This window comes from Medicago truncatula, chromosome 5 (assembly GCF_003473485.1).
Source record: "Medicago truncatula cultivar Jemalong A17 chromosome 5, MtrunA17r5.0-ANR, whole genome shotgun sequence".
Taxonomy (NCBI): domain Eukaryota; kingdom Viridiplantae; phylum Streptophyta; class Magnoliopsida; order Fabales; family Fabaceae; genus Medicago; species Medicago truncatula.
In genome coordinates this window covers 19,730,107-19,751,037 of record NC_053046.1, presented here as the reverse complement: position 1 = coordinate 19,751,037, position 20,931 = coordinate 19,730,107, and the positions used below count along the sequence as shown (strand labels likewise).

The 20,931-nt window shown below is 34.9% G+C and overlaps 2 protein-coding genes across 3 annotated transcripts; one reads left to right on the top strand and one right to left on the bottom strand.

Annotated features, from left to right (window-relative positions):
* The first annotated feature begins 897 nt into the window (after nt 1–897).
* Nucleotides 898–13,107, top strand: LOC11427231 (serine/threonine-protein kinase dst2). Of its 2 annotated transcripts, none has more exons than XM_003614082.4 (18): nt 898–1,716; nt 1,821–1,909; nt 2,010–2,117; nt 2,438–2,545; nt 2,770–2,860; nt 4,860–4,912; nt 5,765–5,827; nt 6,422–6,466; nt 6,843–6,878; nt 8,154–8,209; nt 8,917–8,998; nt 10,158–10,286; nt 10,440–10,590; nt 10,973–11,090; nt 11,463–11,685; nt 11,946–12,146; nt 12,240–12,328; nt 12,569–13,107. In XM_003614082.4, exons 1-18 carry the CDS (start codon nt 981–983, stop codon nt 12,666–12,668), a joined length of 2,478 nt encoding a protein of 825 aa, XP_003614130.1. In that variant the 5' UTR covers nt 898–980; the 3' UTR covers nt 12,669–13,107. The 2 variants fall into 2 exon arrangements, with proteins under 2 accessions (XP_003614130.1, XP_024639703.1); XM_024783935.2 differs by having other exon boundaries at nt 12,243–12,328; nt 12,569–13,069.
* Nucleotides 13,108–17,298: 4,191 nt separating this feature from the next.
* LOC11426644 (putative FBD-associated F-box protein At5g56700) lies at nt 17,299–19,768 on the bottom strand. The gene is made up of 4 exons (XM_003614080.3): nt 19,040–19,768; nt 18,045–18,215; nt 17,786–17,947; nt 17,299–17,346 (listed from the first exon to the last, which is right to left on the bottom strand). The coding sequence occupies exons 1-4, from the start codon at nt 19,766–19,768 to the stop codon at nt 17,299–17,301; spliced, it is 1,110 nt and encodes a 369-aa protein (XP_003614128.3).
* Between the last annotated feature and the right edge of the window lie 1,163 nt (nt 19,769–20,931).

Sequence of the window (20,931 nt, the reverse complement as noted above, 5' to 3'; positions counted from 1 at the left end):
ATGATTTTTAAATTTATTTTTAGATTTTTTAAATTAAAAAAATAATTTTTAGATTTTTATTTTTATTTTTTTTAATTACGTGGATTTCTACGTGGCAAAAGTTGCACAGTCAGCAACTGTCACATGGCGAATAACATGCCAAGTTTGACATGAAGTGGGGTCAGAGACCTTTTTCAAACAATTTTTTTTTTTTACAGGGATGTATTTCAAAGTTCTTTTTTACATGGAGGAAAATTAAATCTGACCCAAATTACAAAGTTGATTATCATATTTAAGCCAATAAATTTTGGATGGCATTTTAGTGCCTTTGGTTTTGGTGCCTTTGATTTATTTTAGATGAGAGAGAATGTTAGATGAATGATTAAAATAAATTATTTAGATGAGAGAGAATGAATGGTTTAGAGAGAGATAGGAAGAAAGGCACCCAAGCCAAATGCACTATCCATAAAATTTTCTAGAAATTTTATCAAAATAGAAAAACATTTACATACTGAAAAACTCGTAGGATGAACTGATGCTAAATCCAAGAAAGTTGAAGTGAAGTTTTTCGAAAATCTTTTATAAAAAGAAAAATCATACCGAATCCAGAAATATTAAAAGTGAGAGTGAAAATTTGGTGTAGAAAATTAAAAAAAGAAGGGTGAAATTGACACTTTGATAGTTTTAAGAAGTGAAGGTACATTTGTTGGAAAGGGTAAAAGATTTGAGAAATGATATTTGTCCAACCAGTTTTTAACAGCATTTATACAACTTTCTATCTCATAATCACATTATATTCTTCTTCTCTCTCTTCTTTTTTTTCTCTCCATTATTTTTGACAAATAAAAAAAATGAGATTGTCATAGAAGTTGTTAACAAATGGTTGTTCAAATATCATTTCTCAAAAAATTTCACATGCATTTTGCTCGTCAGTGTTTCAGCTAAGGTGTGAATGTGCGGGACAGATAGATTTCTTCTCACACTCTTTGCAGTTTGAAAAAATGGATCGGGGCTCTTTCTCCCCGCGAACCCGAAATACCCGACCCAAATCCGATATCTACTCTACTTTCGTAATCCATAACGACGACGATGACGACGGAGAAACCAACCGGCGGCGGAAAACCGCCAGCGCGGAAGCACAGGAAGATCCATACGCAACAATGAAGTTCAAAGACAACGGCCACGATGACAACGACGATGATGAAGATGAAGATTCCTTTCTCCCTCCGCTTCTCAAACGTCTTCCCAAGGACTTCGGCGGCGGAGCATCGATGGATTACGACGATGACGAAGATGAATCTGGTGATTTCGGTACTATGATCGTGAAAAACGATCGGAGCCGGCAGCGAGATCGGTCTTCTTCCGGTGTGGCTTCACCGGCGGGATTGACGTGGAAGACCGGGAATTCTTCTCAGGTGACTGCTTTGAACGATGAGGATGATGATGACGGAGGTGGATTTTCGACTTTTGTGATGCGGTCGACGGTGAGGAATAGCGAGAGAGAGTCTGTGAGTGGAACGATGGTGCGAAGGACGAGCGGAAATGATGGCGGTGGTGGTTCGACGATGGAGAGAGCGATTGCGAGTATGCAAGGTGTGGGAGAGTTTGGGAAGCAGAGGAAAGGAAGTGGATCTTCACAGAATGAAGCTATAACAACGAAGGTTTCGACGAGTTCGATTCCTGATAGTGTTATTAGAGAGGATCCTACTACTAAGTATGAATTGCTCAATGAACTTGGTAAGAGCTAAAATGATCAATTCGAGCTTTTTCGTTATGTATTCGCTGATTTTTGTTTTGGTTTGTATGAATTAATAATGGTTTTGTGTTTGGAATTGTTGCAGGGAAGGGTTCATATGGTGCTGTTTATAAAGCTAGGGATTATAGAACCTCTGAAATGGTTGCTATCAAAGTCATATCATTATCTGAAGGGGTGAGTTTTTGTTTCTTTTTGCAATTTAATTAATTGGATTGGATTGTGTATGAACTGTTTTGAATGAAGTATGAACTATTATGATTGTTGTGTTTATTAGGAGGAGGGATATGAGGAAATTCGTGGTGAGATTGAGATGTTACAACAATGTAATCATCCTAATGTTGTACGTTATCTCGGAAGCTATCAAGGAGAAGAGTATCTTTGGGTAAGAACTAAGAAAACTTTGCCTAAACCTGAAATCACTGTTTGCATGACACTGCTTTTCTGAAACCCTTTTTAGATTTAGTGGTTTTTTGTTTGTGATTTATGAATATTCATGTGTTTGCCATTGTCGCTAATGATTTATTTAGGGATTTATACGTATTTGGATTTTGTTATTTGTTTGTTGTGTCTTTTGCCAGGACTTATTTTCTTCAGTCATTTTTACTGAGGCTCCCTTTTTTGTATTGTATAAATATATTAGCGATGTGGTTGACGTTGCTTGTTAAACTATGGTTTCTGAATCACTGATTAAGATTTTGGCAGATAGTGATGGAATACTGTGGTGGTGGTAGTGTTGCTGATCTGATGAACGTTACTGATGAAGCACTGGATGAGGGTCAAATAGCATATATCTGTAGAGAAGCACTGAAGGTATAGTTGATTGAATGGATTGGAATTTGGAACTGGATGTATTTACTGATGTTGTCCTACTTAAAGATTTATCCGTTAACCTCTTCCTAGGTTTTCAGTTGAACTGTTCTTCATTGCTTCAAATAAAAAATACTTTTAACGGAATTATTTGGAGTAAGATTTGCTGCAAATAAAAATGATATTGTTTATTTTTTTCTTCTAATATCTTCCTGGATTATGCACAGGGGCTTGATTATTTACACTCAATTTTTAAAGTCCATAGAGACATTAAAGGTGGGAATATCTTATTAACTGAACAAGGAGATGTCAAGCTAGGTGAGTACAGTTGTTGTATTTGTTTAACATTTGCTGAGTGTGTGCTTAGTAATTATACTTTTTGATGATTATAATTGTGTCCTTAACATGAAAATCATGATTAGAATACATTGAACATGTTGACTACCTTATTTTTCCCTCCTCTCAAATAAAAAGTGGAATTCACTATTTAGTGCTGTTACTTTTTCTTGATGTTTTATTTAGGAAGTAGTTATGATGTCTTGGCTTATATGATTGTGATGGGTGTTTAGAGCTATAGTCTTCATATTAAAATGTTGTATACCATCTAGAGGCTATTCTGCTAAGAAAGAGTGATTGCTTGTAAACAACTCCCGTTGTAAATTCTAAATTGTTAGTTCAACTACCATAACGGTAAAGTAACTGGTCCCCTTATAATGGTAGTTAAGGATGAAGGTAATATTCATCACATGGTTGCTTACTTTTCAGTTTGTCATGGTGTCTACAATTTAAGCCGCCCCTTAATCTTTCCATTTACGGTTGTTATTGTGCCTTCTAATAGATGTATGCCATGCAAGCCAGTGTAGTTAGTATCCCATGTATCCCACGATACGATACGAAAACAGCCATGGGCGATACGTATCAGGGTCTGTATCCCAAATGACATTGCATCCCCGGCGTATCTCATGTATCGCGGGTGTATGCCATGTATACCGATTCAATCTGGTATCCTACGATACTGTGACATTTGCGTTTCAGATGCAGAAACCAGGTCGGATTGCGTGACCCGGCAAAAATTCCAAATTTTTTCCCGTTTTTTCATGTATCAGTTCTGGAGCCGGTCAGGTTTTGCATGACCCGCCAGAAAACCCCAAATTTACTTGGTTTTCTTGGGTCTGGTTTATGTGACCCATCAGATATTGCAAGTAAACCATTTTATATTCAAGAGTTTTGTTTTGTAACCTACCAATTAATTTGGACCAAAAGCCACTTACCTTCTCTTCCTTTACGGCTTTCAACACATACACGCGCTGTTTCTCTACACTATACACTTTATATGTTTGATTTGAGGATGCTTTATGTTATTTACTTTTGTTTATGATTTGAGTTGTGAATTATCTTGAAGTTTATATATGATATTTGAAGTATTTTGGAGTTTATATATGATATTTTAAGTCATATTTTTTTTTGTTCATGTATCTTACGATACACGATCCAAAAAAGTGGTCGAACGATACACAATACGTATCCCGATTTGACTACCATGATGCACACATCAATATTAGGTGTTTGGAAGAAGAATGTGACATTTAAGATTTTATTTAGTTAACCAGCGATGCTCTCTTCCACTCCTATTTTTATTCTCCCAATGTTCACTGAAATTAACATTGACGGCATTTAAATTTTGATATTTTATTATAATAACATCTTTTCCTAGATAAAGTTATAGACATCTTAGGTTTAATCCTATTCCTGATGCCTTTTAAAATGATAAAATTTAAAGAAATTTAATTCTATTATTTGATAGTCAATGTTTTGGAATTGCTCTTCATATATATTTTTTATTCTTATTTTCAAGTCTATTTTTGAAAAAAGTAGTACATGTGAAGTAATTGATATTATTCAAAATAACATTGATATTCATAATGTCCGTTTGACGCATTTCAATTCAGTTGTCATTGCTATGAAGCACGGATACGGACACCGGACACGACACGGACACTGACACTCCGACACCGCTAATAATTTGAGAAAATCATAATTAAGTACAATTATAAGTGTCGGTGTCGGACACCTGTCGGACACGACTGTCCGACACCGGGACACGCCTAATCAGAGGAGTGTCCGTGCTTCATAGAACGTCAGAAGCATTTATGAGCTTGACTTCATTATGTATATCAACTTATCAAGGATAAAATTGACCGTAGCATACTTCTTAGATAAAGTAGCAAGATATTATAATAAAGATTTATATCCAAGGCACTGATATTCTTGGACCTTTAGCAACAGACTGATTTAGATTCCTGGTTTTTAATGACAGGGGATTTTGGTGTTGCTGCACAGCTTACAAGGACTATGTCAAAGCGCAATACGGTAGTTGTTGTGTTTAAGATTGTTTTAATATTATTGTGTCATATAATATATGAAGTGAGAAGTAGGAACATGGTTTTAAAATCATAAATGACAAAGATATGGTGTTGATGTAAGATTGTTAATTTTATATTAAACAGTGAAGTCAGGAACAAACTTTTCTTACCTCATCGTATTCCAATTTTGAAACAGATACTAAATTGGAACTAAAGAAAATAAGTGCCATTAAATGCTCGTCCTATTGGGGGACATATCTTTATGTTTTTTGTTTGAATAAACTTTTCAGGTTTTAAATGAAATAAAACATGCATCCAACTTCCTTTTAGCTATCGAACATCTGTCCCTGTACATTTATATATTTATGTGTTTGTTTATTGAGATTCATGTTCTTTTCATCCATTAACTGAGATTGAGATGATTGTCCTTTGTGCATTGCGTCAGAATCATGCCAATGACATTGGCTTTTGGTGCGTCTAATTCTATTTAACTTGTACAATAGGAAATATTAAATTCCCCATCCTAGTTTCTGTGTGCAACTTATTGTGGCTTAGCAGTTGTTCTCAGTCCCATTATATTTACTTGAATGTTCCTTGCTGTCATGTTCAAAGTACTTTACCTTTAAAAAAATTCAAAGTGTTTTCCCTTAATAATTTGACTTCTATGGAGTTATAAGACATTTCAAACCTCGAGCTTTTTCCCTTTAGCATTCTTGAATGTGACGTGAACTTGTTATATAATTATATTCAAAAGCATTTTGATTTGCATTGAGGTGTTTCTGCCCATTTTATATGGACCTATTATTTATTCTTTTTATCATGGCAGGACTTTTGATGTTTCTGTTTAATGTGCTTGTAGTTCATTGGAACCCCTCATTGGATGGCTCCGGAAGTCATTCAGGAAAGTCGCTATGATGGAAAGGTATTGTGCTTTCTTAGATGTGCTTGTGCACCTTCTTTTGTTGGCACTGTACTGCATCTTCTCCCTGCCTTATGTCCACGTGCCTTAACTTCTTTTTTCCTCCGTAATTTTCTAGAATTTTAAATGGGCAATAATATCAGGGAGCCAATTTCTGGTTGCTCATAGCAACAGATTACTGTTTGTGATCTCAACTTTAAGAAAAACCTATCCCCTACAACAAAATATTGTTCCCTTCTTTCCTTGCTTTCATAATGCTTCATCTTCTCCTATGCTATAATTAAGTGATGCTTCATTTGATTAAGAGCTTCGTATCTTTCATTAAGTTCTGTGCCACAGCTTCTGCGTAAGTTTCTCTTTCTATAAACCGAACAACTATAGGAGGCTTTTTCCCATAGACCACATGAAAAGGAGTAGTAACGTGGAGACATGATAAGTAGTGTAAAGGACAGTTGTTTATGATGTTAGTTCTTTGCTTGGTCGCTTCTATTTCATGAAACATGAAAGGAACAAATAGTTCTATAGTATTTATTGCAGTTAGATTATTGGTCAGACCTGTATAAGATATGGTTTTACTTATTTAACTATGATTTTCAGGTAGATGTCTGGGCTCTTGGTGTGTCTGCAATTGAAATGGCTGAGGTATATCCATAGCTTATATTTTAAATTCTATGGCTTCCAAGCGATCTGTTAGTTTATCTAGTGGCGTCTCTACTATATATTGTTCCTTTTCTTTCCCCCATTTTGGCTCCCAACTTTAAGATATTTGCAATTGATTTATACTTACTGTTCTGTTACCCCTCCCTTCTTTTTGCCTTTCTTCCTTGAAGACACATTTGTTGCAGTTTTATTTGTGTTTTGAGAAGAAACACTACACATTCTATCGCTATGTGGTTGGGTTGTTATCCATAAACTGTTGCTTATTGTATCATGCAATTAAATGGAAACGTCATCTTAGATCTCGTTTTATATCCTGATGCTGCACTAAAAAAAGCACTCATTCTCTTGTAATTTTCAGGGTGTCCCTCCAAGATCATCAGTACATCCGATGAGGGTTAGTAACTTAAAACTTTGATTTTTACTGGTTTGTTAATGATAAGTGTTTGCATGAACTCTTCTCCTCCCCTTTTTTCATAAGTAATTTTTATCTGGTAATTTGTATTAATGTTCATATAATGTTCAGATGATTGATTATTTCATCCACTACAACATGTTAGTCACTTTGTTAGGAGAAACTTGGATCTTTGTATAGGTGAATTAGGAGGGAGAAACAGAAGAGTAACTGAGAGAAATAGACATGACATTTGAGATGCAAGGAGATGGAGGGAATATATATTTGATCTCCCGTGTTATTAGAGTGATAGAAATCTGGTACCTTATTACAAAGAATCGATAAAATTCTATCAATTGTAAGGCTCTGCTCCCTCCCTATGTTCAAAGGCCCTGGCTGTCTTTCAAATGACCAGATTATCTGTCCCTCTCAACCCTTCTTCTTATTGGTTGACAACTTGCCTGATTTCTCTATTTATTTTATTCCCTGTTCTCAACTACTAACTAACTAGCTCAAACTCCTTTAACTAACAAACCTATCACAGTTTTTTGGTGGACTATTACTTAATTATGAAAGAGGATCTAAATTCTACTTATTTCAAAATTCAGATTTATGGTATCTGTTATATTTGTTTGTGATAGGTGTAAACTTTTTATCTAAATTACGTCAAAGTAGTTATTTTTTGCAAATTTTCCTTGCTGTAAAAATATGATGTATGAAGTTTTTTCAGCAATAGATGAGTTTGTGAGAATCAATGTGTAAGGAGATACATTATATAGGTTGTTTCTTCTGTCAGAAGAAGCTACATAGATTCTTGCATTCTTGGAGAAATTTATTTGTATTACTATTACTCCCTCCGTCCCAAATTAAGTGAGCCATTTGATTATTTCACACATTAAGAAAAATGTATAAGTGAAAGAGAGAGAGAGAGAAAAAAATTGTTTTAAGTGCCTTTGTCAGTTATTTTGGGACAATTTTTTTTTACAAATGGCTCAGTTATTTTGGGACGGTGGGAGTAGTGTTTTTTTTTTGAAGAAAATATCAACTTCGGCATGCTTCCCTATTTTGGTATTATGACATATAAGGAAATATTGAAATTTTGGTTGTCTGCAAGCTCAACTAATTTACTAGAATAACATTTGTTTGAAGGTATGTACCATGGGCTTTTAATTCTTCAAATATTTATTTGGTAATTGGATATTTTTGGGATAGTCAAGATCATGGTTTGTTTTCCTTTTGAGGTGAGGGGAGTTATAAATTTTTGTTTTTCCTTTGTAGGTTTTATTCATGATATCCATTGAACCAGCTCCAATGCTTGAGGATAAAGAAAAATGGTTTGTTTCTATAGTCTATACTCTGAGCTCTTTTTGCAGATAATTTGTAAAGCAGTGAGCTTCAAACAGTTGGTTAATGATCCATGATGCTATTTGGTTTACTAATTCAATGGGATATTTTCCATATGCTATATCATATTATATTCTGTGCTTGTTTTTATCTTTTTAAAGGCAGTGATGAGTTTCTGCCTTGGGCAGAGCTTTATTGCGAACTTTTGATAAATGGACCCCATATTAAGATGCCACCAAATTTAAACCACATGTATAGTTAAAGTGAGACCTTGATTTAACAAAATCTTTTCTCATATGTTGCATCTAAGATACATGTGTTAAGCAAGAACTTCTTCAGTTGACCTATGTAATTAGATTTGAAGTCTGAACAAAAACTCATATGTTGCTTTTTAGTTAAAGAACTCCTTGTATTCCAAATTCATTGTAATTTCTTCTCTATCTCAACAAAACTTATTCTGTTATCGCAATATTTAAAAAATACTTGTCTTCTTTGTCCAATGGCATAAGTGCATCACCTCTTATCGTTATTTGCTAGTTAGTAGTCATTACTCACTCTTAGTGTGCTACTTTCGTAATCTCATTTTCCCAGAGCCAATATCTTGATGGCGCCTGAGAGTTGAGTAGTCTCACTTTCGTGAAGGTATCTTTGTGTAATGTATATGATGGTGTTTTTAAATTTGATTTTTCTTCTGTAGGTCTCTGTATTTCCATGATTTTGTTGCAAAGTGCCTGACCAAAGAACCTCGACTCCGCCCTGCTGCATCTGAGATGTTGAAGGTATGCTCAGTTATATGTTTCGGATAAAAATCTACTGATTTTGAAGAGTTTTACTCATTCAGAGCTGGTTGTATATTAACTATAGAAAATTTCTTAGAAGAAATAAGAAAAAACAATAGTTACAGTAAATGTAGAGGAAGGTGTAGCCGCTAATATATCAGTTGGTTAAAATATTTGTTTCAACTGTCAGAATATTAATTTATCCTTATTATATACTTCGATTTAAGTATTTAGTTTTAACTGAAGTTTCTTAAATTGTTGTTAAGAAGGAGATTACTGAATTTTTTCTGAACTATTTCTGCTCTCTTTTTTTCAAAATTTTATTTTTATGTGCTTCCAAGGCCATTGTTCTCCATATCTCTACCTTTTCATTTTTCTTTTCTCAACTCTCCAACTAAGACTATATTATATGCAAAAGCATGCACAAATGTCTTAGTCTTTGATATGTTCAAAGTTAAAAAGATAAGGGCTCAGAGTTAACTCTTGGTGCAAACTTAGTAGTTATAGTAAAGTCTTCTATATCTTATTCTGTTCTTATGCTAGTTAGTTGTAAACGACTTGTATATATATATATATATATATATCTTTGACTGCTGAAATTTTAGCATTTGAATCCGAATTGGTTTAGAACTCTCCAGGAACCCTGTTATATCTTTTACAAATCAATGAAAATCTTGTACAGATGTTTTTGATTTCATCAATATATCTCGATCTCTCTCTGTAATTAGCATTTAGCTTTCATAGTTGATCCTTCCCAATATAAACAAATTTAATTTTTGTGATATGATTCTTTAAATTAAATTGTGAAACTTGATTCTTGTTATGACTTGACTATAATAATAAATTAAATGTGAATGCTTATATATACTGTTTTAATATTTAACATTTCCTGCAGCACATATTAGTATGATAAAGAAAATAATCGTTCAAAACATACACAGATTATCTAAAATGACCATGGTAATAATTTAAGTGGTGACTGGTCACGCATGAGCTTTTATTTTGGCCATTGCTTGTATTTGGTTTCTAAACAAACTCGAAATGCGTCTTTATAAATTTTTAAACTACCGTGGTTTATGCTTATCAAGTTTGCAATTGCATATATTTTCTTCAACTGTTCGGTGTTTCCATTGAGTCAAGTTCTTTTTTGGCTGCACAGCACAAATTTTTTGAAAAATGGAAAGTTGGATCTGCTGCAATGTTTCCAAAATTAGAAAAGGCAAGGCAAGTCAGGGCTTCAATGGCTTTACAGGTGCAAACTCTTGCTCCAGCTGCTGCAGGAGATCAGGTATGATTTAAACTTCCTCCCATCCCTCTTCTCTCTTTTGGTTTTTCACACACATACACTTCTACTCAGATTCGTTCTTCTCATCTATCTGGATTTGCATAGTTGAAAAAGCAGAAAATAATTCTGTGTGTAATAAACATTCTTAATCTGAAGGAGCCAATGATAGCTTCCATACTTAATGACGAGTACGGAGATACTGTTCCATCCAGACCTCAGAACATGGGCGTTGAGGAGGCAGCTTATATCTCATCACATGGAACTACGAGGAAGCTGCAAAGGGTGGATGAGGTTGACAATAGTGAAGGTCTGCCCGTTCTTGTGTCTTATCTGTAGCCTGATTTTAGTTATTGTCAAGGTTGATTATTTCTTATTGTTACATAAAGGATGTGTTTCACGTTCTAGGATGGGAGAAAATAAGTGGGCATGCCAATTTCACTTCATAGATAATTTTCACACAGAGGCTGTAACCCTCAAATCCCGGTTTAACTTAATTTTACAATCTTTGTTGGACATACTTGTGGGAACTTGAACGTAGCTTTTGTTGGACTGGTTTGGTGGTGATTACTAGCAATTGTCAAATGCATGTTTATCACATTGAAATTAGTTTTTAAATCGAAAGACCTATTTTCTTAATCATGAATTTAATCTTATGCATCGTAATTATTTGGAATTTGGTATATTGGCAGGTAATTTTGGCACTATGATAGTCCATGGGGATGAATTTAAGACCACACAGGATACATATTCTGCTAGTTATAAAACGGCTTTCACCAGCAGCACAGGAGGCAGATTATCTGACCCTGGGTACTTACTTGCCTTTTATCTCTAACAATGAATTTCCTTAGATTTTTACATGACAAACTCATGTGTCAATTTTGTACTTGACTCTCTTCACAGCCATTCATAAATTTTGTTAGAGCCACCTGTATTTAATGGCTTTAAATAGAGATAGGCACAAAAATTTATTATGACATTGTCACATGAAAATGTAATTCCCATTTACCTCTACTGCCTATATTTTTCAAAAAAATTGGCAACCCATAATTTAACCGGTTTTACCTTTGCAAACTTGTAAAACGTGCATTATATGCTTACTAGAGAACCTTCCCTCTTTTTTTCCTTTTCATTCCTCATGTGTTCTAATGTAGTTTGCTTTCTTTTGTGGATACATTTTAGGGTTGGGAGTCTAAAAGTTGGCGACATGAACACTGCCTCTTTTAGAGGATCTGGTCCTACTGCAGATACAATACAACCGGCTTTACCATCTGTTAGTAATTCAACAGAGCAGAACCTTAAAACAAAAGGCACTTATCGAGCACAAGCTGGAATTGGTAGTGATATAGGAAATAGTACACTTAAGAATGAAACAGTCAACCGCAAATTCGCTTTACAAGATAAGGTATTTTTTGTAATTTGATTTATATATTTTCCGTCAAGTATAATATTCACGCAAGTAATCACTCCTTTTGAGCAAAGATTGTGCTTTTTGGTTTTGTCACTCCTTTGTGATTTGTAAGTATACAAGGACAAGGACATATTATTTATTTTTTTAAAGTTAATTGCCTTATCTTTTGTACTCTGCTCTGCTTTCATGAATGTCTACTGCGAGACTGGTGTCTAAGATTTATCACCCGTTTACTTTTTTCTCTCTTCTTTCAGCTTTGGTCCATTTATGCCGCTGGTAATACAGTGCCCATACCATTCTTAAGGGCGACAGATATATCGCCTATTGCTCTCCTTTCAGACAATGTGCTTGGCGGCATGCAACAGGATACAGGTGGAACTGGAACAGTAGAAGCATTGCAAGAGCTTTTTGGTGGCGATGGGCAGTCCAAGAAGGGTCGCAGAGGAATAAATGAGGTGACTGTGTGTGTGTTTGTGCACTCGTCATGCATAATTGTTTGTTGTGCACTTGTTATAGTCACTTACATTGATTTGCTAACTGTCATGCAGCAGATGCCACTTCCTCCAAGCATTTGCCAAAGATTGACCTCAAGTTCTACTCTAATGAATTTGGCACAGGCTTTAGCTTATCATAAGATGTACGTTCCTTCAGCTTTTGCACCAATTTTTTTCCTTTCTTCCAACTCAATGTGCAAATTATCGTAGTAGGTTAATTTGTGCAAATGCGCGTAATGGAGAACTATATAGGTTTTAACCTCCCTACTTGTGTCAATAAAGAATACTGATATGATGATTCCTTTCAGTTCCTCTTAGGCGTGTATTGGATTCCTATGTAAATTTCGTGTTTCTTTGCATAATTGTTTTACTTGCTATATTAGGTGTTACGAAGATATGCCACTACAGGAGTTGCAAGCAACCCAGGAGCAGCGAACTATTCAAAATCTCTCTGACACGCTTAGAACCATTCTTCGGTTGTAGATTATACCTCACTGCCTCTATTTTATATATCCCCAAGCCTTACGGGCTACAAAGATAAGTTGACATAACCATTTTCCTTTAGCGTGCCCTTATTATACGATGATATTTACATATCAGTGGCAGTGAAGCAATAGTTGTTTTTGTTTTTGTTTTTTAGGTGTTTGATTGTGACTAGTTAGTTTTGCTGGTTTGATTACTCTGTTCAAGTCAAACGTCGTGTAATGTATGGGTTAGTCAGCTGTCACATATTTTTATGTAAATATTTTGTATCTAGGTCTTTTATCAAATGTTGTAATGCAATATGTTGTAGTCTGGTGGAATTTTTGGAGTAATGCTAGAAATTTGTCTACCCATGTTAAATAACACAAGATGGAGAAAGTGCTTGTGAGTTGCAAGTTTCATTCAATGGTAATGTACAGATTCATATTTTATTTTACAATTTTTGCTCTGGTAATTTTTAAAAAGAGAATGAATATAAAGAAATAAATGTAAGCAAACATATTAAGATTATTGAAAATCTGGAAATTCAAAGATGGATGAGTGTCAAAGATTCTCCAAGATACTTCCCGGCAGCCTCTGTTGATTGCTTGTTCAGACTTCAGGGGAGTGCACATCTCTCTCCATTCTCCTCCAAAAAGATATAAAAGTGTAGTTTGTTGATACCATTGCATTGAACATGTGCCAAAGGTGCTTCTGATGAAGCCAGTTATCTGGTGGCAATCCACCTCAGAACAAGAGCCCGCTTTCTTACAAGAACCTGGAGATACAAATGATGTTTTTTCTACACCCAAAGACATTGGTGTTTGAGAATCTTTTCCCCTGATCTTCTCGTCAGCTCGGTGATAAGACGCCGTCCTCGTATAATTTAATGCAACTGAGGTTTCAAGTTTCAACCATGTTTCTCTGTTTCTGGGGTTTAGGGATTCTGGGAGCAACTCTAATGCAATGGCCATTTGTTGTTAATGGAGCTGTTTAGGTGTGATAGTTTATGTTATAAGAAGCCTTCATTTCTTAAGATGATGTACTGCATGAAATTTTGAATGACAAAAATTGGGGTTTTGAAAATTTCATCTAAATTCAAGGGCATTTTATCAAAATTGAATATTTTAGACATTTTGACAAACAAGATTTTCAGCATGTAGGTGTTTTTGTCAAAGACTTGGATCCTGTACGGGCCATAGCACGTTTCAGCAGTTGTACATGATCCTTATACCTTCGTTATATTGACCGTAATTTGAAGTAGTGTCCTTATACATTAGATATATGAAATGAGCTCATTATACTTATTGATCATTCTCTCACAATTGGTTAATTCTGGAGTTCCATTTCATTCCTCTTCGATAACAAAGCCTTCCACAGCCGTTCTTGCCAAAGTTTTCTCAAAACTACCGGTCGTTGCACTCTAACCTGCAAGATTCATTCTTTCTATCATCATTTGACTCTAATATATACTACTTCCTGTATGAGTGGTATTTCAAGAACGAAGAGAACAACATGTTGATCGGGACTCTACGCTGAAGTGAACAAGACTTGTGATGGAAACATCCAGCTCTGATCTTGACAATGATACCTTTAGCCACCACATCATTGTTTGAGTCACTGAATTCTTACACTCAATGTAGCTGAGACTATTTTACCACTAACAAGCAGCGAACATTTTTCTCTTCATTTGAGGATCGAGCACTGTAGCGGTGCTTTGTTTTTCTTTTTTACCATAGGTTGTACGCCCTCCACTTATACGAGTTCACGATGATGGAGCGTCCTGTGCACCCAAGAGGGTGAGAGTTCATTATATATAAATTGTTTTTTGAAGACACCTCAACGTTTACAAATCATAATTTTGCTCTAAATGTCTACATATTTTAAAAGTTATTTAATTTTTTTGGCAAAGTCATCACACCAAAGTGTGAATCTTAAGTCATTATAAATAATATCATCAATTGTACAAACATTCAATCATACAATTCCAGGGCCTGAAGTGCATTCTTAGCTCGAAAGGACATTCCAAATCAAAATGGAAGAAATTAGGATACAATGGAAAAGACATGGATTGAAGAGAGAGCACGAGCTCAACTTGAATTATCATCATCAACTACAGCTAAAGGACGGGCTAGACAGCATGGCTACTTAAACAGGAGAGTCGTCAACGACTTGTCGTCAAAGAGTCCTTGAATAGGCTAATCCTAATGTGTGTCCGAGGTCAAGGGCCATTGGAACAGTAACCGCATTTCCAACTTACATGTACCTCTGTTTGATAGGGCTGCAAAGTTTATAACAATCTGGAAATCCTTGTAGCCTTACATTCTCTCGGAGGCTATGAACTCTGCCTTCTTTTGGGTCGAGAAGAGACCAGTTATGAGATTATGCCCTTGTTGCCACAGCGTGGACACAACTTCATCCCACCAAAGTCGACCAAATAGCTTAAAGGAGGTTCCGCGAACAAATGTCATGGCACATAATCTGGAACCAAAGGCTTCCCAGATTTTAGCACCTTCAACTCCACCGAGGCTTTGAGTTAGGATAAGGATCCTTTGTTTTGTTTCATGATTAGAGTATTCATCCTGTAAACTCTAAATCATTCCTATATATTATTTGAAATCTTGAACCATTAGAATGCTATTGGTTGATTTTCATTCATGGTTGCATTTTCAACTTAATTCAATCGGGCTTAATTCATAATCATTCCGTTTTGTAATCGAATTAGATTAGGCCTCAACTCATAATAATTATCATTTCTTTTATTTTTGTGTTCCCGTAGTCATATACGAAACACAGTCGAGCCCTAACCCTGAATCTCCTATCTATTTCTTACCTTTTATGAGTTTTCTTCATAATTTCATCCTTCAAATTCTTCTCATTTCTGCTGCTGAAAAAGATTGAAACAAAACACTGATTTTGCTTGGACTTCAATTCAAACCCAAAAATTTATACCAATTTATTCACAAGTTGAAGCAATTTTATGTTTCTTCACACTTCAAATTATTGCACAGGGTGCAATTTTACAACATATATATAACAACTTGAAATTACAACGAACTTGCAATTCCACACTCCTAATGCCCAATACACTCAACCCTTAATATCAGCGAACAACCTGCCCTGGCAATTCACTTGCAAGTCATCAAAATGGGAGTTTCGTGAAGAAATACTTGTTTCAAATCAAATGCCTTCATACAAGAGCACTCCATTAGCAGAGTGTTAGTGGCTGATACTTCCATGATGCGGTCCCTTTTGGTTTCTATATGTTTCTCTTGGCTTCATTCTTGCTGAATGACACGACTCGAAGAACTTTGTTGGTGAAAAAGCCGCAGTTCTCTATGGTAAAAGTTTATATATGAGAATGCGCATGGGGTGATCGAGAATTGCAAATGATCTCATTTCAATCTTCATTTTAAAGGAAGCTTAACTAGAGTAACGGATTGTAATGAACTTTAAAAGCATTAACTTAGCAGTGTTTTTGCTGTTTAGTCATCCAAAAATATATTTTGTTTAATATATGACCAATGTGTATAACAAGAACATTGTGTTACATGTTGTGTTTGAAATTTTTGAGGATTGTGTATGCAACAAGCAAGCCGTGCTATATATAATCTAGCTATTAATACTATAGCTTACTTTAAATAAACAATAAGCTAGGTGATTAAATGATCACATTAATCTTGTTAAGTTATTTACTAATCGCGATCCTTTTTCTGTAAAGTTTGTCACTGTCTTGATCAGTGCCACAATTTTCGTAGCCATAAAACAACATGCATGAAGCTTATTCGATTGAGTGATCGATCAGTAATATATAGTGCTTTTCCAATTGATCATACTTCGAAACGTTGATGGCTATTAAGCTTTTTCTTTTAAGCACTATCGACCTTGACTAAATTTGTTTCACAGAAACAGATAGTTAGCCTCCAAATTTATAGGAATGATCAATCAAGTGTTAATACTTCTCAGTTTTGGGAGCACGATCAAGACAAGTCATTTCTCTTTGGTTTTGTTTTAAATTCATATTGCAAAAGGTCAGTCAAGGAGCAAACATACACACATTCACAAAGGATTACATTATTTTTTTTCCATACATGTATACAGATTAATGTTACTACCTATAGTATTTTTATGTCAATTATTTTGCTGTTCAAAAAAAAGTTCCGAAACAAAAATAAAATTGAAAAAATTTAGTAGAACATTCATATAAATTTAATGACTGCTTACATGTCGGAGAATTTCAAAAGAGAGACTCTAACAAGTTTCAAAAGAGAGACTCTAACAAGTTCCTTGTGCAGCAAAGTAAGAGAAAAAGCTTTGTTTATAAAAGAGAGACTCTAACAAGCTTTGTTTATGTGGAGCTGCCTGATCTTGATTTTTTTTTACATGTTATAAAAGCAAAGGAAGCTTGGGAAATTAAAACATACGAAGGAGCAGATCCAACATAACGGACAAGGTTGCGTGGCTTAAAAAGACAATTTGAGTTGATTGAACATTTCAAAGATGAAAGTATTTGTCATTATTTTTCACGAATGGACAAGTTGGTCGAGAAATGAACAATCGCAGTGATAATTTAACACCAAAACCTTTCAAAAATACTATAACACAAATAAGTCATGGAGAAAATTGTGCTAACACTAACAAGCTGATTCAATTACGCATTAGCAGCAATTGAAGAGTCAAAAGATCTGAACACAGCGACCTAGAATGATTTGCAATCACCCTTGCAGTCACATGAAATGCAAATAAGTGAAAAGTCAAGTGACACAATCGATCAAGCATTTAATGTCATAAATGCGGGATTTGTGCAAAGCAAGGTAGACCGCAACTAAAGAGGTAATAACTCTTTGAAAATAAATCCAACATTCAATGTCACAAATGCAACAAGAATGGACCAAATATATAGCAACTACAAATTGTCCTACTCAAGCAATTTGGTTACGGAAAATGCCAAGTGAAACGTACATTGTATTGTATAAGAACTAACGAAAACACCATGTATACATCTAGGAACTAGAAACATTTATATCAATTAATGATAGTTTACACACGGGAGAGATCCTTGGGAAGGATATCAAATCTTCTAAAAGTCGGGGGCTCGCCATTGGATTTTGGAAATCTGGACTATGGATTGCCATAACCTGTAAAACCCTTGCATTTTGCAAAATATATGTTGCAAATTGAAAGTCAGCTTCCATAGCTTGATAGTCTTCGATTTCACATGTTGTTAGATTAGAGGTAACACATTCAGGAACATGATATGGGTGTTTCCAATCCTTTGTGGTTTTCAATGAACCTATCCACTGTCAATCAGAAACAAAATATGATTTGTAAAAATACTTGAACATAAGAGAAGAACGAGTAAAAATCAATAACTATCGATTGATGTGACAAACAAACCTTTTTAATTGCAAGAGTTTGGAGTTTGGGACAATTTTGGAGCATTTTCACTACCTCATCCCAATCATGAGCGCCATTGCACCAAGATAGTTGAAGGTCAGTTAAGTTTTCAAACACGGAAAAGCCTTTGTAATATAAATTGATTTCTTCATTGGCAAGATTTGTCTCCATCTGCAAAGTCACACATAAGGTTAGTCGAAATGAAAATATTTGACTTAATGTATCCAAAATGTTGTGAATTCGGACTCAAAACTCACCAATACAAACTATGATGTGTGGGGCAAAGGAAAGTAGTAACCAATTTTAAAGTGAACATAGGCAATAGCAATAATAACAACACCTAAATCTAATCTAGTAATCAAAGTGAAAAGCTAAAAACCACAAGCAAAAGATAAAGGGAGAGAAGAGAGGAACAAACACCCCAAAGATTGTTGACCCAGTTCGGTCCAACTTGACCTAATCTGGGGGAGAGATTGATCTCTCCAATCCACTATCAAGGAGTTCTTTTAGAAGAAATTAGCTTCAACAAACTCACAAAGAACAACCTAATTTCTACCCATTTTTCCAATCTCACCAATGAACAAGACACTCAATGATTTCACTCACCCAAGGTGTTTACAATGTTTCCCAACCCAAGAGAACTCTAATCAAAGACCCTCAACCCTCAAGTTTCTCTCTCTTCAAGCTCTCCTTCAAAATCTGCAAAGAACACTTATATAGCAGTCTTCAGCTGTCAAAATCGTGTCACGTTTTCCCAAGTCGTGACACGTTTGGTGCGTACGACCCAAGGTACGACCAACCTTATCCTAAAAACGTGCCTAGCAAGCCGAAAATCGTGTCACGATTGGGCACCCTGCAAAACAGCTCTCGACATTGCAAAATCGTGACACGCGTCACAAATCGTGTCACGATTCAAAGTTTTTCCCACTTTGCAATTTGAAGACATAAACAACAAAAATTAAGCTCATATAATATTGATGATAAAAGTATCATACCTCATGTACACGTAGAAATCGGACATTATAAATTGCTCTGAACGGAAGGTCGAATAATCTTATATCAGCATTGTTCAACTTGGATAAGGATTTAAAGTTCCCTCCCGTTGTAACATTGGTTGTTGTTTTAACATATCTAGTTTTCAAATTCTCCAATATGGGACACCCAGAAAGAAGTTTCATGAAATCCTCGATATTTTCCAAATGAATATTAAACATAGTTAGGGTTTTCAGCAAAGGAAGATCAACAGAACCATGAAACAAAGTGCCTATATGTATTCCCGTCAAACCTAGAACCACAAGTGTTTTGCAGCAGAAGACAGTAGGTGCTAAAGGGACGTGTATCGAAGGTAAAAAGTGTAGCTGGAGATCCTTGACACGACGTTGTTTTGCTGCTTCGACCCATTTGTCGAAGCAGTCAGCCTCAGTCTCCAAGAATTTAGAACAACTTATGATCGTGAGATAAAAAGAGTTGAGAGTTAGGTTGTGAGAGTGTGGGGAGAACATAACAGCATCCATGAATCGACGGAAGTTGTGCACCCTTCTAATAACGGTGATGTGAAGATCGGGGAGTGAGTAGCATAACGGGCGCCACCTCTTGGAAAGAACACTGGTTTTGAAAGCTTGTTTGAACGGAAGAAAGGAGAGTATGTGAGTTAGTATCTCGTCAGGGAAGTTGTTGATACTCACTACCATCGTCGTCGCCGATTGTGACTGTGAAGGAGGCATTATTTTCCTCCTCTTATTACTTATTTCGTTTTCCATTGATTGAATGAATGGATTCTTCAGATAACAAAAGAAATCTACTGATTAGGCGATGATGTTGTGTGTGGGAAAATTGGTTGAGATTGACGATGCTGTGAAGAAAGGTTTTATTAGAAAAAATAATAAAATAAGGTTGTTTTTGGCGATGTTGACAAAAACCCTATTTCTGTTTCAGTTATTGCTAGGAAAGGGTTTTGAGAGGAATTCTTTCTGGATATGCATAGTAACAAACTAAGAATTTGTTACAATAATAAACATTGATTTTCTCATTTTACACTTTTATCATTTTAGAGGATCTAAATCCATAATAATAATATAATAATATAAATAGATTCAATTTCTCTAAACCTAACAATTCACTTTAGCATGTAAAGTAAGGTACCATTTAACCTAATTTTTTTTTCCGCTTCTTTAAAATTTTAAGAAAAAAGTAGGACAAACACAATTTATATCAAGCACTTAATAAATCAAAGTATTTTTTTTAAATGAAGAAAAATGAATGGAATGAGCTTTGTGGCAAAAGTTGTTGAAAGTTGAAACCAACTTTAAAACAAGGGTCTTGCTAACCAATGTCCTTAGAGAAATGGTTAAGGTAACTAAAATTAGTAGTTTTACATTGTTGACTTGACCATTTTTTATCACTTTTCAACACAAAATTTCTATTTTTGTTCCTTTATTCAATGCCACAAGGGCACTATTTAGCATTTCCCTTAAAACAACATCATAACTTTTTTGGCTGCCATAATTTTTTTAAGGACAATTTCCTTATTTTATTGTTATTTTATTTCAGTATTTTAAAAATGTTACTTTCTCCATTCATTTTTAAGTGTCTTTTTAGAAAATTAACACTAAATTAGCAATGTGTATTTTTGTACATTTTCTTCCTATTCTACCCTCATTTTAATCGACAAATAAATTCTTATTTTTTTGTACACACTTTATCTTTCCAACAAATTTAATATGTTATATTTCTCTGGTAACAAATAATTGTCAGCTATTATCTTTTTCTCCAACAAATTCCTATTTTTTTGCGCTCTCTCTCTCTCTCATTACAAACAATTGTCAATTTTCTAAATATTGTAAACATTTTTTTAATTATTTTAAGTCAATATAAAAATTATTCTAAC